The sequence below is a fragment of the Serinus canaria genome, chromosome 6 (genome assembly GCF_022539315.1).
Source record: "Serinus canaria isolate serCan28SL12 chromosome 6, serCan2020, whole genome shotgun sequence".
Taxonomy (NCBI): Eukaryota; Metazoa; Chordata; class Aves; order Passeriformes; family Fringillidae; genus Serinus; species Serinus canaria.
Genome location: NC_066320.1, coordinates 2948507 through 2974880, shown reverse-complemented (window position 1 = coordinate 2974880; position 26374 = coordinate 2948507). Strand labels below are relative to the sequence as shown.

General features: G+C 43.4%; 1 protein-coding gene across 3 annotated transcripts in view; it reads left to right on the top strand.

The window, feature by feature from the left end:
• The window catches only part of MICU1 (mitochondrial calcium uptake 1), a 90731-nt gene that overhangs the window by 21564 nt on the left and 42793 nt on the right, over window positions 1-26374 (top strand). For 2 of the 3 annotated variants that reach the window (XM_018923897.3, XM_030241199.2), the window contains exons 5-8: window positions 3455-3617; window positions 11926-11969; window positions 23453-23518; window positions 24672-24786. In XM_018923897.3, the coding sequence (XP_018779442.2) occupies window positions 3455-3617; window positions 11926-11969; window positions 23453-23518; window positions 24672-24786 (388 nt within the window). The remainder of the gene's footprint in view (window positions 1-3454; window positions 3618-11925; window positions 11970-23452; window positions 23519-24671; window positions 24787-26374) is intronic. The other variant, XM_018923902.3, reaches the window with a different exon arrangement.

Below are 26374 nucleotides of genomic sequence, written 5' to 3'. Positions count from 1 at the left end.
TGTTTAAGGAAACCCCAACAAAGCACCACCCACAGTAAAAACTCTTCCCAGCTCTTCCCATAATTAATTGAAAATCGCGTGGGATTTTCCTTGTGAAAAAAATTAAGCCTAATTGAAGTGTTTAACACTTGTTTGTTATCCTAATGTTGCTTTTAATGAAGGTGATGATTAGTGGTGAAGCAGTAAATTGAGTTTGACATTGCTGTTTTAGATAGTGATCCGGTGAGAGGGGGAAGGTGAAACATGAAGCACTCTCAGGTGCTGGGATTGTGTGTGGATGGTTCCCAGGCAAGTGTTGCCTGTGCAGTGGATATGTAGGGCAGAAAAGGAAAAAAATTACTTGGGTGCCTCAATATAGTTTGAAGGCTAATGAGCTGTAATACAGGATGGGGGCAGGCTGATGTGTTAATTAACTTGCTAAAAGTGTTTGTATGCAGCAGCAGGGCTGACTTATCAAGATGTACTGGCAGTGTTTGGGTCCTGCAGGTATCTTGCCTTGGGATGTTCCTCGTGCTGAGCCTTCATTTGGGTGTGTGTCACAGGAGGAAGCACGAAGAAAATGAGTCCTAATTAATTTCCTCTGTAAAGATATGTGCTGCTGCATAGTCAGGGAGGCCCTGGCGGTGCTCTGTGCCTTGAGATGTTAATTTAGAGCTTTATTTTTATGTCAGCATAGGATTTAGGTTTTTTTCTTCTTTTAACCTGAGGCTTAGCATAAACATTGACAGTCTCAACAGCACCTTCATTCTTGTCAAGCAACAGGGATTACTTACTTGTCTTTCTCCTCCAGTACATGCTCTACTAATAAATGCAAAAAAGGGATTTTTCCCTTCGGGTCATATCATCTTTCTGGAGGTGCCTGATTTCGTGAGGCTGCATTTCTGGAGGCAGGATGAGAATTTTGACTGGCCTTCCTTGCATCAAGGACTGGTTTGTACTAGGGAAAGGTGAGAGGTCAGGAGAGGAGACACTTGCCTGGCATGATTGTCAGTCCAGGTGTCTTTGAAGCAGTGCAAAAAACCCTCACAAATGGTTGTCTCCACCCAAAGATGTGGGCTCTTAACTCCGGGGATCAAGCCACCCATGTTAGCACCCCCTTGATGTTCAGCACCCAGGCACAAATAAGTGAGGTTTTCCCCATTTGCAGCATCTTGGCTGCTCCCTTCTTGACCTCGTGTTGCAGCCAGAGGGATGGGCTGCAACATTTGTCAGTTTTTGCCAGCTGATTAGCTCATTACCAAGAATGATGTAATTGTGACTTCAGCTGCAGGCAAAAGGGAAGAAGTGTGGCTGCGTTTGGTCCCTTCTTGTAGGGAAGCTTGCGGAAGAAGTGAGATTTCAGTTGTGATGAAAGCAGCCTGTGAGATGCTAAAAAGCAGTTTAGATTCTACTCTTTTGATCCGGATTGTGCATTTTTGTGTGCTGTAAGATGAGGCAGGAGATGTGGTTTTGAGCCCATGTTTTTAGTAAGCTCTTGTTGCTGTGGAAGTAATACTCTAAATATTCTAAACATGAGGAGAAAAGCACCTGAAAACACCAAGCCTGAGAGCATCATCTTAGCAGGGGTTTAAAACAGATGTAGAGGGAAGAGCCATTGTGGATATGAAGTCAAGTGGGGTAAAATGAAACATGGTTTTATTGGTAGAATGTCAGGACTCCTGACTCTGGTGCAGCAGTGGGGTTATTGAGTTGTGCCCAGCTGGGTTGAGGGAAAGCACTTGATAGTGCCTTGCAAGAAATTTTTCCACAGGCTTGGAAAATTTGGTTAATGAGGTGTTTTTAGCTAGAAAGCAGGCTGTGTTGAAGGGTTGCCATGGATGGAGGGAGCTGGTTGTGGTCTGTGGTGTCTGCTCTTGGCTCAAGTCTGGGGTTTCATACTGTCCTTGTTTTATTTGTCTTCCTTGAAGGTAAGAACACTGAGCAGTTTGTGGCTGATTAAGCTGGGTGGGGTGCTATTCCTGAGATCAGGTCAGGCAGGAGTGAGATATGGCCTGCACCCACAAGTTAAAAGATCACTTTGGCATAAGGAGCTGCCTCCTGCCGGGTGGGAGCAGTAGACAAAGCCAGAGAAGTGGAAAAGTGGGTGTCATCTTTTACTTGGAGCTTGGCAATAAAGTAATTTTCCTCATTCCAATGCCCTTAGCTGTGCAGAACCTTGTGGACTGAAGCAATAAAAGTAGGATTAGGTTTGTTGATTAGAAGTGCAAAGGACCAAGGGAAAAAAAGCTTTCTCCTGCAGGAGGGAGGGAACTGCCTGTAGTGGTTGGTGCAAGGACATGTGAATTCTGGAAAAGCTGTGTGTGCAGAGAGGAGTGGGAACAATGCTTTAGGTACTGTCATTCCAGGTAATGTCATCTGGGGCAAATAAAGAGGAGAGGCTTTGTTTTACCAAGGCCTGGCTTGTGGGATTTGAAACATTTGACTTTTTTTTAATCCTAGAAGTAAGAAAAACTAGAGAGGGTGTTTTCTGTCTGATAAACATCAGGCTGAGGAAGTTGTTCAGGAATTTAAGGACAAGGCTGAGCCAGGACCCAAGCCAGGAATGATCTACAGTTGCCTTGGCAGTACCCTTGATCTTGCCTGTTCTCTTGAAGCACATCATTGGTGGGGATTTTTTCCTCCTGTGGCTCTTGGCCAGCTGCAGGTTTCAAGTACATTATGGACTGTTAAACACAGCATATAATGCAGGACTGAAAAGCTGAAGTAAGGAGGAAAGTTTTCTGTGCTAATACATGATGAAGTGTAGGTGTCTGTGCCTTTTTCCACCCTTGTGGCCTTGTGTTAGGATTTTGTTTAGAAAAGCTGTCTGTTGTCTTTGATTAATTCCAGCTGTTTGAGGGGAAACTGATTCTAGGTACCAAAAAAAAAATCACTGCTGGCAGAGTTAGGAAGAAGCAGATTGGTGGGGAGGACTGAGTTTCTGGGGAATTCTGCCAAAGTGATAGAAAAGAGGAAAAAATGAGCTTGGGTGACTGAGCAACCAGCTGCGGCTCCAAGTGATTTTTTCCAAGACTCTGCTTGAAAGTTAAGGTTTCACCCAGCCTTCCAAGACTTTTTTCTTTTACTTCTTATATTAATCACAAATCAAACCCTTCAACACTGTGGTTAAAATATTGGGCTGCTTTAGAGTCACAAAAGTGATGCCAGTGTGTTTTCTTATGCTCGTGTTTTTAAAGCACTTTCAGGGATTTTGTGCATTTGTTTTTCTTCTGCCACCATGAAGAGTCTAAATTTATTCATAATAAAGATTTTTAGTGTTTGTTCTTAATCCTGGCACATCAGCAGCTGCTATGACCAATTTTCCTGGCTGTTCAAAGGGTTTTTGAAAGGAGCAATGCCAAAAGAGTCCAGAGTTGTGTTGCCACATGCAACTTGTCCTGTGGTAAATCTCTTTGAGGAATCAGCGTGGGGCAGGGACAGTGCACATCTAATGCTGCCTGAATTTCATTTCCAGGTGATGGAATATGAGAACAGGATCAGAGCTTACTCCACACCAGACAAAATCTTCAGGTACTTTGCCACTCTGAAGGTCATCAACGAGCACGGCGAGTCCGAGGTGTTCATGACCCCGCAGGATTTCGTGAGATCCATCACCCCCAACGAGAAGCAGCCAGAGAGTGAGTGCTGGAGAGGAGCTGATACTCCTCAGGTTCTGCTCACCTGCTCTGTGAACTTCCCAGCTCTGCTTGCCAGGGCTAGGAAGCATCTCCTGAAGGTCTCCTGCTCCAAGCCCAAAATTAGCCTGAGTCCTTTTATGTTTCCCAAAATGCTGTTGCAGTGTAGCAGAGCTGGCTGGTGTGAGCCCTAAAGAGCAAATGGGATGCCTTTCTCCTATATTTAATAGGGAAATATTACCTTTAACTGAAATACTTCCTAAACCTACAAAAGGAGGTTGCTTTGGCAAGGAAAGCATCAGCAATGAAGGCTCGAGTTGATGATCTTACGGGTCTTTTCCAACCTAAATGATTCCAAAGGGGTTGAGGCAGCCCCATGTGATGCTGCTGGTCAGGGTAGGGCTCATCTCTGCCCTCTTCAGATTCCCTGTGGGTTGCAGACAAACACTCGTGGTACCTGGGGAGGTTTTGGCAATCAAAAAGTGGGAGAGAAACACCTTGCTCTTGTCTGGAAAGCTGTGTCCTGAATATTTAGTGTTGGTGGGGTAGCAGGAGGCTTTTGTCTGCATTTTAGAGATTTTTGTCTCCATTTAGAGATTCATGTTTGGGGTCTCCATTTAGAGATTCATTTTGTCTCCATTTAGAGATGGATGTTTGGGGTGAGATGTGGGAGATCATTTTTTTTGGTCTCCCGCATTGTATCTCAAAGAATGAACCAGGTTTTTGTCAAATTAAAACTTCCCTTGTCTCTGCAGACATTTATCAAGAACTACAGCCCCCAAATGTTAAATATTTGAGTGTGGGGTTTATGTCCAAATTGTGAAACTGTTTTGATATCTTAGATGACAGCTGCTAATTAAATACTGTGTACCCTTGTGCTTAGAAAATAACAATATGAAGTGTGTGCAGGAGGGAAGAAAAAATAACCCTGGCATTAAAAGCAGGTAGGTGAATTGATATTTAGGTTTCCATCCTAAATTTCCATTTTCCCTGGAAATGGCTGTAGTTTCCATGGGAATTAATGGCTGTGGGTTACCATCTTGTCTATCTCAAACTCCTTGAATTGGTACTTGGAAAAGCAGTAGCACCTGTCTGGAAGCTTAAAAACTGGAAATATCCTGTGTTTCATTTCAACACATCTGATTCTTCTTTTGGTTCTTCCACATGCTTGGTGCATTTTAGGGTGTGTACAGCAAATAGGTGAAAGAATGCTGAGCAAACACCTCCCTCAGAGACAAGCAGAGGTGACTAATGGGAAATAATTAATTCCTCAGTCGTAGCCACTCACTTCCCATTGTTTTCCCTTTGTTATCCTGGCTGTTGAGGTGGCCCCATGAAGCCATGGTGCCTGCAAATGCTGCCAGTCAGTGACACATAGCAGCTTGGAAGGGAAGAAAGTGGTTTTAGGTGCTTTTAGCAAGTGGAATGGGATGGAAGCTGAGCTTGGGCTGCCCCTCAGCAGGCAGGGCAGGAAGGTAGGCATCTTGGATTTTGTTGAGTTGAAAAATCTGTCCTCAGAACACTTAGGGAAATGCTGTGGATTTGCTTCTAGATGGAGCTGCTCTAGGGTGGTTGTTCTTTACCAGCTCTGTACATCATCACAATCACAGTAAATGGGTTTTTTGAACACATAATGAACAGTAGAAGAGTAAAACACTTATTGCTACAATAAAGTCAAACCAGCCATAACCTTGTTCTGAGATGTTTTTAAAGCTGGTAGTAAAAAATAACAGGAAGATAGGTCTGGTTTTCAGACCAGAAATTGAAAACAAAGAGTGCTACCTGCTGGCCAGATGAGTTCTGTACTTCACACCCTGCTGGTGCTTTTGACTCATAGGATAATTTAGGTTACAGGTGAGTTGGGAAATGCTGGGGCTGCTTTCATCCTGAGTCACAACTTGGGTGTGCCCTCCAATGGGGCTGGAGCATCCTGCCTTCATCCCAAGGCCTTCCTTGGCCTTCTGATGCAGCCTGGTGTGTTCCTGGGAAACCTCTTGGAGGTAATCCTTCAGTGTGCTCAAGCTGCAGGTCATAATTTCAGGGAGTAACTTCTGGTAAATGCCTCTCCTGCTTTATGGAGAGAAAACACTGAGGAATAGAAGTGATCTGGAGTAACAAGGTAGCTGAGTCCCTGTTGTATTTATTTTTAAACTGCTCATCCTCTGTGAAGGTGTTGTGTGCCTGATTCATTTTTATGGATTACATAGGGGAAAGTTTGATTTATTGTCAATAAAGTGTCAGCTTAATTCTGGCCTGTGTTTTGCTAGCTTGGGGAAAATGAATGCCAGTTCCTCAGCTCCTGCAGATTGCTTTCTCTGGTTCAAACTTCCTGCCACAGCACTCCCAACCAGGCAAGCTGTGCTTAAGTAATGACATGAGCTTGCTGAGCTTGGAATGGTTTGTCAGAAGAAGCCAAAGAATGGCATTAAACTTGAAAGCTGCTTTAAAAAAAATAATTCTTTTCTGTGCTATCTGGAAAGTTCAAGTGCCAGGAGAAGCGTGGGTGGTGATTTCTGCTCCCTGCAGTCCTGTATTATTTTTTTGTCTCCTATGTCCTCTCATGCCTGAGAGGTTAATTTTGCTCCAAGAGTGGATGGGAAGGGATGGCTGTTTCCTGCCTGGTGCTTCCTTGGAATCCCAGTCCCAAACCAGCTGAAATTAAGCTGAAAATACTCTGTCTCTGGTGGGAAGTGCAAGGATTCCCTCCATTTCCCCAAGTTTATCTGGGCCCATTCTGCACTGAACATTTTCCTGAGGCAAATTAGTATTTTGGAGCATCCTGGACTAAGAAGGAGCTGTGGCATGCTCAGCTTTCCTATGGCCTTTGCAATAAACACTGAAAGATGTAAAAAATACTTCTTCTATCTCATCCCAGCATGTTGTAATGAAGGCAGGTTCTTCCCAAACCGTCCTGTGTTAACCTGGCTGGTTATCCCAGACTCCTGCCAGAGGAAGGGTGAATTTCAAGCTTCACCACATAATGAGCAGCAAGTCAAATAGCTGAACTCTTGGAATGTGTTTTGGATGGGTTGTTAGTTTTGTTTGAGTTCAAGAGACCCCCAAAGATGCTGCTGAAAGCCAGGCAGAAGCAGCAGCTGGGGCCCTGCAGGCTCTGTGCAGGGGGTGGTGACAGAGGAGAGGAGCTGTGAAGGACAGAGCTGATTGCTGGTGGCTGCATCAGTGTGCAGCTTGCTCCTCCTGGTAGAAATGGTTTGTTTTTCCATGTCTGAGCTGCATGAGGAGCTGAGCACAAGCTGGCCTCTGGGGTGGTACAATGCAGGAGTGATTATTTGTAATTTTGTTTAAAGTTTATGAAATATAGATCTGATCTCCTGTACAACCACCAGCTAGGAGCTGAGATAAGCACTCATGTAATAAGGAGGGAAGAACTCCCTGGGCTGGTACAGATCCCTAAAGTTACACAAAGTGGTCAGCTGGGATATTTAAGACCTAGAAGGAAGCCAGAGATTCTGGGATTCCAATCCTTCTGGGATTTCACTCTCTAGTCTTCCCTAGTACATCTGCTGAGGAGCTCTTCAGAGTAGGGATGTGAGAGGTAACTCTGGTTGTCTCCTGACCAAGGTGCGGCTCTTTTTCTGTGGATATACACAATGCCTGGGCAAGAATCATCTTTGAGCCTCTCATGCCTGATATGAGAGCCAAGGAGGAGCAAGAGATGCATTTACCTGTATGCTTATGTGCTGAAAGTCACATAAAGGAGGGCTTCCCATACAGTGCCAGGTTGGTGGCTGAGCAGGTGTGTTAGGAGTGCATGTTCCACAGGGAGACTGACTGCCTTGTTGGAGCAGGAGGAGATAGATGAGAACCAAGTCCCTTCATCCTTCCTTCCTGGAGCAAATCAGTCCTGGAATTGAACCTGAGCACGAGGCTGTTGTCCCCTGAGAAGTCTCGGGCAGCTCATTGTTTGCTTGCAGATTCCTTTTTAGATTCAGAGGGGAAATACTCTGAATACAACAATCAGAAGCTGGATTACAGCTCTGGAGGGGAAAGCTTGCTCCAGCATTTTCTCCTGCCATAATGTGGCATATCACAAGCACACTTACCAGGCTTTTCAGTCTTCATAATTAGCCCTTTTATTCATCTGCTGGCAATAAAGGAGTCCATGTTATATATTAAGCAGTGGGGGGAAAAAAGCAGATCGCGAGTGAATGTTACCCAAATAATGTGAAAAATCTGACAAGGATATCAAGACTTGGAAGGAATTGAAAAGGTTTTTCCATCAGTGAGAAGCTGCTGGTGTCCCAGAGGAAATCATGGTGGTTTCTAATTGATCTCAACTGTGTTCTTGGCATAATATAATTGTCCTTCTCCTGGAAGCTCATTTTTAAAACGTTTTTTAGAACTGCAGTCTATAACCTGCTGCCTATGGATTTATTTTTACAAGATAACATGAAGAGCTTCGTAATTGACTGCATATTTATCAAGTGTGGTAATTAGCTGGCTTTGAGAAAATCCATGGAAAGTATGTTTTTGTTAATCAATAGGAATATAATAAGCATTTGATTTTAGATTTGGCTATTGCTGAACAAGAGCAAGAACAAGTTATTCTGTGTTTTTTCCTTAACATAATTCATTCCTTCTCCATGAAAATTCATTCCTTTCTCCAAACTGAGAGAAGTGAATGCAGGGAGTATGGTTCTGCTGTTGAACACCCTCTTTTTCCCATTGTGGCAGGCAGTGAGTGTTCAGTAATTTTTGCTTTATATTGAATAATTTTATTTTTAGAGCGCTGTGAAAGTACCATCAGATGAATAAAAGTGGCAGCCTATATCCCTGGTATTGGTGAGTAAATAGTGTCAGTCTACTCTGAAATAACATTTCTAGTGGTGCTATGTGTTTAGATACTCCATGGCAGTGCTGCTGTTGATTTGGGGCTCCTGGTAGGTGGCATCAGAATTTGTTGGAGTAATAAACAGGGGTGGTTAAACATTCCAGGGAAGCTGACTGGGAAATCATTGCAGGTCACTGAAATGCTGCTGGCAGTGAGGGGCTGGTGCAGAGCCCTTGGCTGCAGGAGCAGAAGGGATGTGTAAGGAAAGGTGAGGGGTTGTGCAGAGTCTCAGGTAAATAAAAGTGTATTTTGGGGCAGATCATGGTGCAAACTCTGGGTTTGTTCAAGAGAAACAATGAGTGCTCTGGGTGATCACTGCAATCCAGACAAGCCATGGGGTGTGTCCCAGGAAGGCTTGAGGCAGCCAGGTATCTTCCTGAAATGACTCCTGGCTTTCATTGCTGCCTCTTGAGGAAATCCTTTCAACCACTTCTGGGGGAATGCTTTTTCAGCCTCTGCTCCTCAGTGAAAGGTGAAAAAGCTCTTTTTTTCTGGTTCAACATGCCTATTAGCCCGTGTTCCTGCAGCTCAGCAACAATAGCCCAGCCAGGGCCTGTTTGTCTTGGGAGTGTGGCACTTAGAGACAATCCCGGGATGGCTTTAACAACACTCTGCCTTTTGAAAAGCAGAGGTGCAGTAACTGCCATTCTTCCCTGCCCTTGTTCTCTGGGATTGTCCTCATCCATGCAGTGTTCCCATTGGCTCACCAGCCCACACAAATGCTGAATTCTATTGCAGCTTCTTGGGGCTTTTTATATAATTTAAAGAAAGACCCCAGGCCCTCTTTGTTGGTTTCCTTTTGTCAAGTTTAAAGGCTTGTAGAAAGACAGGCAGCCAAGTCCTTCAAAAAGAAAATAAAACTGTCCTGGGAAAAGGAAAATGTATAGAGTAAAAGTGTATGAATTGAACATAAATGTCTCTTTTCAGCTTTTGAATTGGCTGCTTCTCCCAGGGCAAATGGAAGGGGAATTTCACAGAGGAATTGAAGTGTGCAGCTTAATTAATGCAGCAGAGGAGAGGGGACATGGTTGTGCCTGGCTGGGAGGGTGACCATATAGAGCACTGGTGGAAGCCAGTGTGTTTGTGTGTGCAGTACAATTGTGGAATCATCTGGGTTGGAAAAGATTTTGAGATTGAGGTCAGCACTGCCAAGGCCACCACTAAATCATGTCCCCAAGTGCCACATCTACATGGCTTTTAAATCCCTCCAGGGATGGTGACATCACCACTGCCCTGGGCAGCCTGTGCCAGTGCTTGACCATCCTTTTGGTGAAGGAATTTTTCCTGATATCCAACCTTAACCTCCCCTGGCCCAGCCTGAGCCCCTTTCCCCTTGTCCTGTCCCTGTTCCCTGGCAGCACAGCCCGACCCCCCCTGGCTGTCCCCTCCTGGCAGGGAGTTGTGCAGAGCCACAAGGTCCCCCCTGAGCCTCCTTTGCTCCAGGCTCAGCCCCTTTCCAAGCTCCCTCAGCCCCTCCTGGGGCTTCAGCCCCTTCCCCAGCTCTGTTCTCTGTCCTGGACATGCTCCAGCCCCTCCAGGCCCTCCTGGATTGGGGACCAGAACTGGACACAGCCCTGGAGGTCCCTGAGCAGGGCCAGCCCAGGGGACAGTCACTGCCCTGGGTCTGTGCCCACAGCACTGCTGGGACAGCCCAGGAACCTTTATTTCCATATTTATTTATGACATTAACATTTATTATAATTATTTAGAAACATGTGGTATTTATATATATAAAATGATAGTTATCAGCTCATCTTTTCTTGCTGTTCTCTACACAATCATCCATTCATTTTGGCTCTCTATTGAAACCTCTATACTTTCCCAATATCCAGTTGCAGGAGGTGCCATTAAGACATACTTTCACTTGCTATTTTTAACCCATGTCCTTTTTTTGGCTTTCCATGAGTACATGTATAATGTCAGGCTGTCAGGGATCTGTCTTTCAGCAGCATTTCCTGGCATGGGAAAAGGAGGTGTCCCTGAGAAATTACTTTATTATGACACATGGACATAAGCTCAGCTTAACTCACCATCCAGATGGTATGGTCAGGGTGAGCTCTGACCACATAAAGTGTCTGTAATAAAATAATCACATTTATCAGACAAATCCTACCTCTAAATGCACTAATACTTACTGCATTTATACCCACAGCTTGGAGAAGGACAAAATGCAGAAGATTGAAGTCTGAAAAAGTGTATGAATATGCAATTTGCATTATTATCAGGCCCATGAAATATTGAGAAGGTGCTTTCTGGCTGGAATTGTCACAAAAGCAGAAAGCTCTGTGACAATTGCCTTGACCTTTGAAATTGGTGGCAGAGGAGCTGGAGCTGCTTTGGGTCACAGAGGGCAAGGGGGTCACCCTGGAGCAATGAATAATTCCATTTTCTGCGCAATGCCATGAAACTTTCCAGCAGGCAGGAAGGGTTTCATTATCCTCTTTCAAAAGCAGGTGATGCAGCAGGCATGGGGAAGGCTTTCTTTTGGTCTTTCCATCTTATTTTGTAATTAAAATTGAAATGAGAATGTGCTAATTACCATAAACAGTGGCAGAGGATGCACAGGACGTCACTCTCCGGAAGGTTTCATTTCTCAGAGCACCAAAAATCAGCCTCTGCTCTCCTGAGTTTTACTGGAAATACTCAACTTGAGTTGTGCTTGATCTCTTCTCAGGATGCATCTTCCTCACTTTGGATTGCAAAGCTCAGATAATTAATCTTCCTGATTTTTTTTTTTTGCCATCTTTCTTACATGTGCAGTCCCTGGTGTTAGATGCAGCCTGCTGGGCATTGTGGGTTGGATGAGAGCTTTGTGCCTTAACTCAGCTAAGGCTGGGATGTTCTTTTCCCCTAGTCAACATAAATAAAAATTTTGGGAAGGTATCAGAGACTTTATTGGTATAAACAGTCCCTCTCCTTGCCTTTTTCCAATCCAGCTAAAGAACTCCACTTCTTACAAATGCATCTACAACTTATCTCCTTTAAAATCTATTTATTTTATACCCAGATATGAACAAGCTTTGGATTTGCTTGGGGACATCCCAATGAACTATGGGAACAAGTCTTTTTTTTTCCCATTCCTGGGCCATTTAAAAGGTGTTATTAAAAGCATCAGGAGTCACAGGTCAAATGTTTGCCTACTAATAGTGCAGAGATCTGCTTTGGGGAGGGTATTTCAGGCTCTTGAGAGGTGCTGATTGCTGAGCTCTTGCTGGCCCTGCTGTAGAAGGAGGTTTTCTTCTCTGATTCCATGAGTTTGTTGGCTTTTTGTGTTCAAAATACAAAGTACAAAATGTACAAAACCAAACAAAATTTTCCTCCTTTCCTTATGTTTTCTACACATGTTACTCAGACTGTGCATTTTACTTTCCAGTCCTCTGAAACAGAAAACACCAGAAATATTTCCTTCTATGCCATAAAAGCTTTCTTTTCTGTAAGTATTTTTTTTTTCTCTTGCAGACCTGGGCCTGGACCAGTTCATAGTGAAACGCTATGATGGGAAGGTGAGCACATTGCACTGCTAAATGTATTTTATTTAATGGCTTTTTTGACCTAGAATCCTTCAGTTATTACCTGTGTGAGGGTGTAAGTTAAATGAAGTGTGTCAAGTGTTCTCTTCTGAGCATTTTGGTTTTCAGTAGCATTGCAGTGCTTTTTCTGTAATGACAGAAAGATTGTTTCTACAAAATGACCTTATTTTAATATTTACAGACAAAATATTACCACTTCCTATCTGCTGGTGGGCTGGGAAATCATGGGTTGTAATCACATTTTCTTTGCTGCTTCTTTCTGACTGTGTGAGAGCCCCACAAGTTAAATAATTTCAGGGGAAGCTCACTGGATCTTTCCCTTTCCCAGATTTGTTTCTGACTGTGTGAGAGCCCCACAAGTTAAATAATTTCAGGGGAGACTCACTGGACTTTTCCCTTCCAGTCTCATCTCCAGATTCCTAAAGGAAGGAGATACCTGGCTGGGACACAAAAACCTACAAGAGCATTTCCCCTCTGTTGAACAGCCTTTCTCTGTTCCCCTTCTGAGCCCAGGTTCTTCCTGCAGCACTGCACTGTTCTGGGTGTTTGTGCTGTCATGAGAGGTGCTGGTAAAAATCTTAATTCTGATCCAGTTTTGTCTCCCTGTGAAAGGGGAGCCACGTTGCATCCCACTTGTTGTTGTGGACAGCACAGACCTAATTATCCACAAACCTAATTATCCACACTGTAAATCCCACTGGAGTGGTAAAGGCAGCTCTGCCCCATGACTGATGGACTCCTTGATGCAGATAACTGCAGGTTAGTTAATTTTCCATCATATCACACAATGGTCCTCCAGCTTTCAGCAGCATTTTCATCTGCACCATCTGAAAATGAGGCTCACAAAGGGATATCAGCATCTCCCCCCCTGTTGCTGCAGGGTGCACCTGGCACAGTGTCAGGCATTTCCAGAAAGCTTCAACACTGGGGGAAAAAAAGAATTTAAAGCTTTATATAAACCCAATGTGGGCTGAACATGTGCAGTTCCCTGGTTTGTGTTTAGCAGGCACAGGTAACAACAAGAGGATCAAATACCTGGGGTCCCTGTCATGAGCACTGGACGAGTGTGTTGGTTACCCAGGCAGCAGAGCAGGGCTTTGCTGGAAAACAGACAGCAGGGAGGTGGATTTTGGCACTTAGTTTTGATACATAAAGCTCCAAAGCGTGTCATGAACACCTGTTTTCTTTTCCCCCCTGCCACAAACGTGATGTCTGCTTTTTGTGATTAAAAAAAACAGCCCAACCAAAGGAAGGATGTGTATTCTTTGCAAAATACCCAGTGTTTCTCTCTGTGATTTCATGACAGTCTGTTTTGCATTCACTCACTTTCATCATTTTATCTTGTCAAGCTATCACCCTCATCCCTTAGGCTTTCCATAACCAGGATTTATTTGTAGGGAAGAAATGCTGAATCCCACACTATTTTTGCTAATCGCTCTCCTGCTCCCGAGCACTCTGCAGGCACCTCCCAGCACACTGCGTAAAAGATCCAAAGGCAAATCCTTTGAACTCAACTTTCTGTTCCTCTGCCCCTCAGCACCGAGGGCTCTAACCTGTAGTAGACTGAAATAGCTTTTTATATTTTTATATAACTTACAGATGTTGCTGCTGCACTTGGATGTCTCCATGCTGTGGTTTGATTGCCTGAAAGTGAGGCAGCAGATTTAGGGGACTGCAGTGGCCTTTGCTTTATTATTTTCTTCTCCTGGGACCTGATTTTTCCACAGCCTAATAACACCCTGGAAGCAGTGTACTCTGAAAATGAAGAAATAGAGGTTCTTGTTTGCTTGGCTGTCGGCCTAAAGACACCTTGGGACTGGCTACATCTGACTGTGGCTATTAGGGCAGTGGTAATGTCCAGGTGAGAGGATAATTTGAGGAAAGGATAAAATGAGCTGGCCTTGGCTCTCCCTTGGTAATGAAGGAAGCTGACAGTAGATTGATCTGACAGCAACTTGTTCTCATTTTGTTGTTTGCTTTGGGTTCCAGTTAAAAAAAATAACTCTGTTTTTACTCAGCCAAGCAAACTGAGGTGCTGCAGAGCTGACCTCACACATTCTGAGTTTCACTTGCATAGTGATAAAAACCTTTTGCATCTCTTCCTCCATGCCTGGTTCCAGCCATACATTCCTCTTGGATTATCAAAGCAGCCTCTGCTTGGAGGGGATTTGCCTTTGTGTGCTGGAGGAGCTGCCGAGCTCAGGCAGAAGGGGGAGAGGGTCATCACTGTTCCCCTAAGCATCCTTATGGATGTTACTCAGAGGTAATGGGAATTGTGGTACTCAAAAATAGTCCTAGTCTCTGGAAAGTTCTCCTTTTTTAAGGAAAAAGGAGCTTGTGAGCTGTCAGACATAAGCAAGCTGTGCTGATGAGAAGCACTGACAATCCAGAAGCCAGATCCTGGCTGAAGAGTGGCAAAGAGGATTGATTTTAGTTCAAAGCAAACTTCCACAGATGATGTCTGCATGCAAGCAGTGGTTTAGAAGGTGATGCTGTTAAAAGGTCTGTGCAGTTAGTTGCATTTTAATGACATATTCCAGGACAGTGTTTGTAGCATCTGTGTGAATTTCAAGCATGTGTGTTTGAGATCTAGATGCTGCAACATTAGGGATGGTGTACGAGCTGCTCCTTTCACAGAACCCATTTTATTTAGGCAAAGCTGCCATCAAAACAACAAATTGGCCATTGTGGGGTGATTAGGATTGATCTTGCCAGAGGATTTTGGGGAGTGATATGCCTCTGTATTGTGCTTTTGTTGGGTTTCTGAGCCAGCTTGCTGTGCATGTGACTGAATACCAGGGTGAGAAGATAAAATCCACTTTTTTCCCCTCTTCCTGCCCCTCCTTTTTCCTACTGATAATTTATAGAGATGCTGGAGAGGGAGGTAGATGTTACTGCCTTATTAATGGTAACAATGCTCCTGTAATATGAGCCTAAATGTTTTTTCTTCACTCATGCAAGACCAAAAACCCTAGAGACACTCAGCCAGCACAAACCTTTGGTCAGATGTGTGTGCCAGCACAGGCTCAGGCTTTTGGGCTGAGCCTGTACAGGGAAGCAACCTGTGGCTCCATTTGTGTCTAAGAGTGGTGGTTTCTTCCCTTGGGAAGCAAGCCCATCAAAGTAGGGGGAAAGAGGCATTGATTACTATTCATTCAGAGTAGAAAGAAGGTATTAATCAGCTTGCAGACATTTCATATGGAGCCTGAGCAAAAGGCTGATGTGAGAACAGACACACTCTCAGGATGTGGAGGTGCCCAGACCATGATTGTCTGTCTGCTGTGTTTCCACTGTCTCTTCCCTCTTGCATTTGGCAGTGGGAAAGCAAATGCATTTTAACCCATCTGTAGGAGAAATAACTCATGTTTTAGTGATGAATATGCTCTCACTAAGAAGTAGAGATTTCTTAGCACATCTAACCTGGCATAAGCTTCATTACCGTTACGTAACTTGTCGAGCAGAGTTTGTTAAAAATTTTCTTGTGCTCTCTCTATCTTTTTGGCTTCTGCATGAATGATTGACAAGCTTCATCTCTCTCAAAAAAAAAAAAAAAAAAAAAAACCAAAAACCAAAACAAAAAAACAAAGAAACAATGCTGTTCATGTTATTGCTTTGAATTGTGAGCTGCCTCTCCACCCTGTCCCCACCCTGGTGAGCAAGCACAGGAGCTCCCAGGTGTCCCCCAGCTGAGCTTCCAGCAGTACAGCCTGCTGGAAAGGTGGAGGTGAGCTGCAGTGCTTTTAAGAGTCCTCTAGCCTATTTAGGAAATAAAAGCCCCACTCTAGATGGCTTATTAGTTTAATTAGGATACACTTGACTTGCTCTTTTTTCTCCTGTGGGGAGAATTCCTTGCTGCTGCTCAATAAGAGCAAGAGCCTTCGAGCTACCAGCAACAGCTTCCCCTCCTGCAGTAAGTAATTAGAGAGGCTTTCAGTGCCCTCTAATTAAATTTATGACTTAAGTATTTCCTGCCAGCATTTATGTTTACTTCTCTAGATGTTTGGGCATGGCATAAAGTAATGCCAAGCAAAGTGAAGGACAAGGAAAATACTTCAAATGGTACCTCTAAGTGCCAGTAAAACATCTCTAGAATTCACTTGCACTGGATAATGCAGGGTCATATCATGGACCAATGCAATGAGTATCTTCAGCTGCCCTGACCTGAAGGTGTGTGTCCATTAAAGAACACTTGCTGGGAGTCAGCTCAGGAGGCAGATTTCTTTCCAGGTGACTTAAAGAGCGTCTCAGGAGCAGAGGAGTTGAAAAAAGTACTTGGGGAAGATCCGCAAGGAGAAGACTGGAGTGAGATGCACCATCCTTTTCTGGTGGATTGAAGGATCTCGCTCACAGGTTTGAAAGAGTGAGAAGGAAAGGAGCCTTGGTTTATTAGCAGGAATTTCTGGGATCCTTTGCTCTGTGGATGGGCTTTGCCTGGAGCATGATGCTCCCACCAGAGCTTGATAAGCTGCTCACAAACTTTCAGCAAGTGAGACAAGCCTAAAATCCTGCTGTCATTCAGGAGCCAAAGACTGGATCAGAGCTCTGAGCTCCCTGGAGGTTTAAGTGCCTCTGAAACCTTAATTCCAAAGGATGCAACTCTAAATGTTGCCTTACCAAAAGCCAGCATCACAATTCAGTAAAGAGCAGCATAAAGTGCAGGTGCACTTGGAGGACACTTGGTATGTTCTCCAGGTTAAATGGTGAGGAGTCCTCTAAATCCAGCTGTGTGAGGTCTTGCCAGCATCTGTTGTGACAGAGTTTGCAATGAATGTGTCCCCAGCTGGAGCTGGTGAGGCTGGGTTATGGTTTGCTTGGAGACACCTTGAAGAATTTAGCCATTCTGGTCCATAATCCATGGGAAATGTCACTGTCCAACTTCAGATTCCCTGCTTTTAAATTCCTGCATCCTCTGATCTCAGCACAGGCAGTGGTTGCATAATAACCAGGAGGCACCTTCTTACATGGATAATAACCTTACACTGCTCTGTATGAACATTCCTCTGCCATCCCTAAAAGGGCTGTAAGAAAGTGGAGAGACAAAATCCTTGCCTGTGGCTTTGTGGAAGCAAGCAGAGATGCAGTTTCTTGCAGATAACCAGCAAAGCTGAGCTGAGAAGGTTTTTATCTTCTTGGCTTTCTTTGCTGACACCCTGTCCACGTTGGTTGGTTTCCTTGCTTGTTGGCTTTCCCCTCCCAGCCAAACTTGACCCTCCTGTCTGCTTCAGTCAATTCTGATGTTTCTCTGTTTGCTGGGACCTGTGTGGACACTGAAATGTACAAATTCTTTTCTTGGTTTGTTTTTAATAAAACTGGATTTTGTCAAAGAAAATTCTTAATTGCTTCTAACACAGTGCACAAACATCCCTGTGGGCAGCTGGGCTGCTTTAGGTACAGACCAAGTGTCTTCCTTTCCTAGCTCCTCTACCAAACATTTGTGGTGTATTTTGGCTTTGACAAAGCTCTATTTGCTGTTACCTTTGTGTATCCCTAATCCTGCTGCTTGTTTCCACAGGGCTTCTACTAAAATCCTCTGGTTGTTCTTTGTCCTCTTTTGTTCTGGTTTCCAGGTACCCAGCAGGTGTTTCTTCCAGCTGCTAATATCTCTGATACTTGTCTTTATTCTAATTCTGGTTTGTGGGGTTTTTTTGGTGTAACCAAGCATTCCCTCATTTTCTTCCCTTTTCTAACCCTCTCCTCTCCCACCAGGATTTCTGGCAGGTACAAAGCAGACAGCATGTGCTTTGATTAGTTTGTGCTTCAGACCTCATAAAATGCACTTTTCGTGTGAAAGGGACAGTGTACACTCACCTCTTCCCCCTGCTCCTCTCATAAATACTCCTGAGTGCTCTCCTTGATCCTCAGCCTGCAGGATTTATTTCAGAACACCTGAGTTTGGTTTGTGGAGAGAACAGTCCTCAGGGTAACCATTAATACCTGGCTCTATTAACAGGAACTGCTTTGAGCAAAGCTCAGATGTGTGTCTCCCTGCCCTCCTGGTTTCACAGTGTCCTCTGAGGCTTCTGTCTTATTTTGCAGCTCAATGAGACTGTGATAGAGCTGGCTCTGTTGGAAAATAGTGTTTTTCCCGTTGAGGCCACCAAGTTAGTTTGATTCCCTGGCCAAATGCTTTGGGGAAATGTCATCTATTTGAAGGTGTGTAGGTTTAGGAAAGGCTACATTTGCAAACTTGAGTTTTTCAAGTTACAGAATTATGTAGAGTGAACTGTATTAAAGAATATGTTAGGTAGTAGATCTTTAGTTGTTGTAGTTCCTAAAATGTTTAGTAGGAAAAAGTACTAGAAACCAAAGGGGAGTTCATTCAGTATTAGTAAGTAAAGAGGAAAATCTCTCCAAGCTCTTTGAGTTTGCCCTGTAGCTTTGTGACCTTAATGAAATCCACAGGGAAAGTTAAGGAAAAATAAACAACTTGGTAATAAGCCCTCAGTGGGTGTAGGCAGTCTTTTAATCAAAAATGGATTCTGGGGTATTTCTGGCTTTAATTTCTTTGATAGTTTTGCTCAATATTAGCTTAATGCTTAATACTTGAGGGACACAAAACAAAGCTCTGAGAGCTCTGCCCTTGGGTGACATGGTGTTAGTATGGAAGGAGAGGGTGGCAGGGAATGCTTTAGGAGATGCTTGAACTCACTTGGCTACAAAAGAAGGTAAAATCTGGATGGAAGAGGCAGGTGAAGAAAAAAAAAAGCGCTGAGAGAGGGAAAGAGAATTGACAGGACTTTGATGGTGAGTACCAAATGTACAGCTTTAACTTCATCAAACGAGCCAATGTTTAATAATCACTTTTTATAGAGAATTATTGCTTTCCTCCTGGTGTCCTTTAACACTGGGATTTCTGCCTGAGAGAAAGAGCAACACAGTGAGTTCATCTTGGTCATGCAGGCTGAGATGAGGGAGAGCAGCATCCCAATTTCCTTCAGAGACATAAACAACCATTTAAATTCAAAGGTGGCAAAACTCAGCTCATTTTAGAAGCTCTGTGTGGGCCATCAAGGAGCCTATTTTCAATCCTCCCCATTAAATTTCAGTGCAAAATGCCCCAGTGCTCCTGCAGATTGTGATTTCATTACCCTGCAGAGGGCTGAGGGGAGCACAAGTGTAGACTGTCCCTTTTTCAAGGCATTTCCTATTTGCTTTTCCTGCAGGGGTTTCTCCCTTGCATGAGTGGCTCTGCTGCCTGCCACGGGTTGGGAGAGTCTGTCTTGTTATTTTCTGGGTTGTACAGAATGCTGGCCTTGCATTTCAGGTGCCCTTTGTTTGAAAGGTGGTTTGAATATTTACAGCCTTGCTGGAAGGGAGGGAATGCAGATTTCTCTTTCCAGTCGCAGGAATCCACCTGCAGTAAGAACTGCCCAAGTTCTCATTCTCTGCATGTGCTCAAATTTGGAGTGAGAGAACATCCAGGACAACCTCACCCATGTCCAGCTCTGTATTTTTGTGCCCCTCTGTAGATACACAGATAAAATAATCCCCCAAAGCCAAAAGCTTTTAAAACCTCTCCATTAAAATATGCTCTTGAAAGGTATTATCTGCCAATTTTGCAGAGTTATCTGCCAACAGTAAATGTTAAGATTTTCTTAGGTCAGCACTCAGCCACCACAATTTGCCATGGAGAATCTGTGTGTTTGCCTGTGTTGGTCTGCAGACTTCATAGGAAATTATCATTCCTAGTGGCTCCAGATAATGAGAGCTTTCCCATGGCTAAGAGAGGTTTATGAGTTTCAAAAGGTCCTTGTGCTGTTTTCATCACAGCCTCAAACACTTTTTTTCTTATTTAATGATGTAGAAAAAGTGATGTAAAAAAAAAACAAGCAGTGCATTTAAAATTACTTATTTTGCATCCACATTATGGAACTGACTTAAAAAACTCTTAAATCCCTCAGTTTTCCCCCAAGTCCCATTTTTGTCCATATTTCATAGTGCAGAGGGACCTCTCCTTTCTCTTTTTCCCCTAAAGGACTTTTAAACATTTGGGCTGAAAGGCTCAATTTTTAAATCTAATCCTGAAAGCCTTTTTATTTATTTATTCAGTTTTCTTAAAGTGAGGTGCCTGAAATCTCTAGATACATGGCTTTGACTCTTTAAGGTTTAAATCTTAAAAAAATGAGCAAAGTTTAAAAATCCTCCTTTTTTCAGTTGAGTGTTTTGATGCAGAGTTGAAAGCATTCATATTTTTAATTACCACAGCAAGCTGGTTTGCACTGGAATTTATTAAGGGTTTTCCCTTGTCTGTTACCAAGTCTCTTGGTATTTATTTCCCTGGATTTTCAACAGCCCTGCTTTGGAAAAGCTGCAATAATCCACACTTGTCCTGCTGGCAAATAGGACTTCTTTTCCTACATGCCTACAGTTAACCATGAAAGAAATACATTAATAGAAAAGAAAGAAATACATTAATAGAAAAGAAATACATTAACAGATGTCTTGTTTTAATGTTTTATAATAAATAATAACTGAAGATGGTCAGTTGGGACTGAAAGAGAATTGCTTTGCATCCAGGTGACTTCACTCTACACTCATGGGTTTGTATTTGCTCAATACAATAATGGTCACCTGAAAATGTTTCTTTTCAAAAGGAACAAACCAAGTACAATGATGTTTGTCAATAAAAGGTGGTTTATTCTTCACCTAAAATCCCTTGCTAATTGACAGAATTGCTTCCTGCTTCTGGAGAAAGACCCATTATCTCTCATGGATATTTATTTTATTGTTGTTTTAGAAGGCATAATCATAAACATGGTCACATTGGGCTGATAGATTCCTGAAGCTTTGGTTCATGGAAGTGCAAATGTGGTGCTGAAATGTAAGTTACAGGAAGAAAGATGCCCAAAATGTCCTTTCCTTCTCCAGATGGAAACCCAAACTGGCAGCTCTGAGGAATTTCCTAAGAATTTGTTCTTCCTGAATGAAATGCTGTAGTTTCTGGAATGCCAGCTGAAGTGGAGCTGCCAGCATTTAGGTGGTCAGGCTTTTCTAGTCCTTCATTAGGAATTAGGATTTCCCAAGAAAGTGTTCTTCCCAAATTAAGTGCTGTTGTTTCTGGAATGCCAGCTGAAGTGGAGCTGCCAGGATTTAGGTGGTCAGGCTTTTCTAGTCCTGCATTAGGAGTGGGAGCACCAGCACCATGTGCCCATCTCTGCCTCTGCAGAGAAGGCATCCCTCCATGTGCAAAAACACACCTTTATTTTTCAGATTGGCGTAATTCAATATTACCATGTTTCACTCCTCACTCAGTCCTGAGAAAACCATTTGAAAATCCAAAATGAAGGTATTATTTGGTGAGGAGCATAAGGATTCCATGGGGGTTTTCCACCAATCCTTGTTGAAAGCTGTACCATGTCCTCAACTTAAGGGAGGCTCCAGCAGCAGATGGGTTTTGGGGTGGAATATGTGAAGTTTGTGATGTATCTTTGGGTGCTTTGCAGCCAGCCTGTACCTCAAGAACTCTGGGGAGTTGCCTGCATGCAGCACACAAATCTTTCCTCTAGCACGTGGGTCTGGGGAAGCTTGGTCACTGCATTGATCTGTTCAAGCACATCTTGGTGCTGACTGAGCTTGGAGCCTGAGCTGGGAAGGGCAAAGCAAGCTCTGTATCTTGAATTTGAGTCAGTTTTTTGACATGTCATCAGTGTCTGGAACTGTAAGAGAATCTGCCTGTACACCTGTCACAAGTTTTGTTCCACTGAGACTAGGCTGGTGGCTTCTCACTGAACTTACACAGCCATGCTTGTGCCAAAAGCAGTGAGATATTTGGATTTCTTTTTCCTTTTACATGTTAATTTGGATGTCTGCTCATCTGTGTGCTTGTTAAATATGAATCTGCTGCTTGGTTAAAAAATACATCATAATTGTAAAGTGTTCCCCATGGCTTGCTCACTCATGAATGCTCAGGTTTAAATGGGGTTTTTTGGGGTGTGCTGAATGATCTTCAGCAATTGCTCTGGTTTTGGGAGTGGATTTAACATGAAAAAAATATTAAGTGGAAGACATTTGACTGTTTTAACTGAACACTTTGAGAATTACCTTGTGCTCAGATACAAAAGGGTGTGGATAATTCATTTGTGGAGGTGACTTGTCTCTAAAAGAAGGTGGAGGTTTGGAAAGGGATTTTTCCCTGGGTGTTCTGATAGCAAGCATCACCTTTCTGGCTGAATGGGAGTGTGCTGGAAGGAAGGTGGGTGTGGAAAAGGGTGGTTTGAGGTGTTAGTGAGGACTGACTTAGGTCAGTCACCTTGAACTTTGAGGGGTGACAACAGCCCACATTGTGCTTTGGGAAATAGCTAGATTGGTCAATTTTTTATTATTTTTCCTGGAGGTTAGATATAATTCCTTGTAGCAGTGTTTGGTGGTGGGGAACAGCTGCTGGGAAAAGGATGCTTTGAGCCTTTCCCATAGTGGGGTGAGGTTTCCACAAAGTTCATGGAAAGCAATCAAACACACAGCTTCTCACTGAGCCAGAGGAAAATGAATGGGAGAGCTGAGAAATCCTAAAAGCTTCTGTTCTACTGATGGGAACCTGAAAATCTGATTGATCATGGCAGTTGTTATTTTCTCTTAAAATCAGGGGGAGGAATTCCCTTTTCCAGAAGCTACAGGCAGCTGAGCACTGTAGTTACAGCTTGTGCTCCCTGGGTTAGTGACAAGTAGATGCTGGTTTTAATATAAAGAAATAACTTTTTTTTTACTATGTTTGTTCAAAGGAAGGTGCAAGTGGGTAAATGCTTTTCCCTCCCATCTGTCTTTATATTTCAGAGACCAACTAACTTAATATCCTCTTTTATTGTTAATCTGTGGATGTGCTTTCCTCTTAGGAGGAATATTTTGAGCTGTTTGATGCTGACTATGAATTTTAAGTGCAGCAAAGAAACCCATAAAAATTAATAAACCACCTTCTGGAACTTTTTCATGGGATTCTTCAAGCAAGATGCCAATAGCTAGATTATGATCAATGCTGCTCAGGAGAGGCAATCAGAGGCAGAGGCAATAAATCACAGGAGCAGGTGAGATGCTGCTGGCAGCACCTCCAGCAGCAGTCAGAGGGAGCTGACTGCTCCCCAAATCCTCCCCAAATCCTGCCTCTGGTTCAAAGGGAAACCAGATGTTTGTTCATCACATCAGCATCAATGTTATTTTTGCTTTGGATCCATCTTGATGGGAATGGAAGCAAAACCATCTTTTGAGGAAATGAAATTTCAGCCTGGTGCCCCATAATCATAAATGGCTGTTATCTTGCATCAGATGAAGGCCATTAGCCTGTTGTCTGCTGGTAGTGACTCACCTCTTATTAAATTCCTGGTGCTCTCCAGGTGGTAAAGGCAGAGTTACTGGGAACAATTTTATGGGATCAATAGAACTGAAGTCTTTTTCCCTGGAAACTGTGGGTTTTTTGTGATCTATGTGATTATTTTTGTCTCTTTTTCTTGTGGTTTCCAAGCCAGATACAGGTTAAATTTTCATCTAAATTATTAGCTGAGCTCATCCCCACTCTGCAATCACATACAATGGTGAGTTCTCTCTCAAAAAATAAAAAAAAAAAATTTAAAAAACCCAAAAACTTGAGGTGGATGAGAGACATCAGCTGCAGATAGTGGAGAAGCTATGAGCTAACACTTGCTGGGATATCTCCATAGGCTTCCAGTCACAGCAACCACCTGGTTGCTCCAAACTTTCCTTGCTCTTGACAAGCCTAACCATTCAACTTGATGTGATGTTTTGCCTGCTTGTTTTATTGTTGGTTAACCAGTTTTCTTTCCTTTATCTTGTATATGATGGGATCTCCGCTAGACTGAGGTAACGCTGGGGGACAGTTGTGTAGCTGGACCCTCTTGTGGTGGTGTTTGTTGGTGGTTTTTTCCTAAAACCATTCCTAAATCCAGCCTTGCTTTCACCATGCCTGTGTGTGCTTGCATGGCCTGGTTTCCATGGAATAACCTCACCCACCCCTACTCTCCTGTGTATTAATTTGATTCTCCTCTGTGTGTGCGTGTGCCTCCTCCTGCTGTGTCCTTAAAGTGGGTCACCAGTGTGGATTCCCTAACAGTTTTATGGATCCTTTTCAGCCTTTGGGGATTCTGCAGATCAAAGGGACTTGGATTTTTAGCTTAGTAAGATATTGTGAGCTGATAAATGGAAAAGAACTGGAGCAAGAGGGAGATTGAGTTTGGTTTCAGGGCTGGTCCTCCCTGTGAGCACACACACACACACACACAGTTTGGATAACTCTGATCAGACTTTATATTCATGTCAAATAGTACTTTCTTGGCTCCTTTCTGCAAGAGAGCCTAACAAAAAAGCTGTCAGTGCAATACAATTTCCTCTTTGAATCCTGTATTAAAGTTTTTTACCACTAATCTCAAAGATGTTAAGAAAACTGGCCATAGTTTTATTTATGTTTATTTCAGCTGGGCTGAACCAACAAAGGAATCCCATGCAATTCCTTATCCTATTTGGGATGGGGAAGTACTGATCTTTGCAGAACTTTTCTGATCAGATCCAAAGGCTGGAAAAGGTCCACCTGATATGGCTGGAGATAGTAGGGGTGTGTGTGTCCATGGAATGGCTTGTTGGTGCTAAGGATACAGATCAAGCCATCCATTTCTGTGTTTAACCCGGTGCTTTCTGTGCTCTCTTTGGGGTGTGGCTGGGGTGGATGACCAGAAGTTGTCCCAGGAGAGGGAGAAGTTTGCTGACGAGGACAGCATCTTCTACGCGCTCGGAGAATGCGGCCTCATCTCCTTCTCTGACTACATCTTCCTCACCACTGTCCTTTCCAGTAAGTACACAGAGATTTTTCCTGCAATTCCTGCTTTTTTGAAGTTTTCAGGGTTCACAAGGAATACTTGTTCACATGCATTTCCCTAAAAGGCCTTCTTGATTGCCTGCAACTCGAGCTGAGCAATTGCTGTGATCTGGTTTAGCCTGAGCGTCCAGTGCTTTGGGAAGACAAGCAGATTGATGACTTCTGAAGATTTATTTCTCATTTTGAAATGTGACAAATTTTTTTTTAATGAGTCACTTGACCTGCTGTTCAGATCTGTAAATGGAGATGTGTTCTTGAGCTGTGTTCATGTGATATTCTCTTGGATTTGGATGAACACAGTTCTCCAGGTTTTCACTGGTTTCTCACCTCTCCAAACTCCCTTTTCCAGCTGTATTTTCACTTGGGTGAGCTTGGGTTTGTGAGTGATGAAATCCAATGAGGAGGGAAGTTAAGCTGTTTACATTTCAAGCAGTATCATTAGATACCTTCTGTCTTTTCACCCTGCTGCCCTTGACTTGCATTTGTGATATTTCCATGATCTGCTAATCTGTTCCAGCAAAGTCATCTGCACTCCCAAGTGCCAGCACTGAAAAGTTTGCTTTGCTGGCAAGAACCAGTGAAACTGAAGCCTTTGATAATGTCAAATGGCATTTCTAGACTTTCTTCATGTGGAAGTCAAGCTCAAAACCTCATTTGCAGAGCTTCTCTGACTGCTTGGAAGGTGCTCTGTCATAAACAGGAAAGTCAATGGCAGTTTCTCAGCCCCGTTAGAAAGTGTGGGGTAAGGGGGAATAAGCCACTGTCCAAATAAACTTGAGATATTTTATTATCAAATTTAAAAAGAGAAAACTTGGCCATCTAATCTAGTAAGTATCTATTCCATGCTGACCTGATTTGTGAAATGAAAATCTGGATGCTTCCCAGTTACCTGCAGAACCCGCTGCTGCCTGCCCAGTGCCTTTCAGGGAGTCAGCTGGGTTAATCCCTGATGCTTTGTCACAGCAACAGGTGCTTTATTCTCCCCCCATGTTCCTGCATGTTGTAACAGGAGACACCAGAGGCAGCTCTTCATTAGCTGAGGATCTATTCCTGGGAAGCAGCAATGCTCAAGGTCTTGTTTGTTGTCAGATGGACCTGGCGGGGGCAGACTTGTGTGTGACCTTCATCTTGTGAAAACAAACAGAGAGATGGAGCTGGTTCAAGCCAGGGAATTTGTTATATGACTTTAATTTGCTTTTTTTTTTATTTCACTGAGTCTCTGAACTGGCTCTTAAGACCTTTGCAGTTCCCTTCTTGCATTCATCTGGGCTGTGCCAAAATGATCTCACGTATTCACTCGTGTAATGAGGGCTTTTCATCTGAGCCTCCACAGATGACAATGAACTCTCAAACCTCTGGTATCACATTACTGAGTGTGGTTTGGAAAACACTCTTGCCCTTGTTTTTATGGTTGTGCTGGTGGTGAACAACCCCCTAATCAAGTACACAGGGCACAAAATTAATTTCATGTGCTTCCACAGGCAGCAGTGAGAGAAATTGTTCTTGCTTTGCTTTAACTTGTTTGTTGTGAGAATAAAAGAAAATAAAAGGACCACCTTGT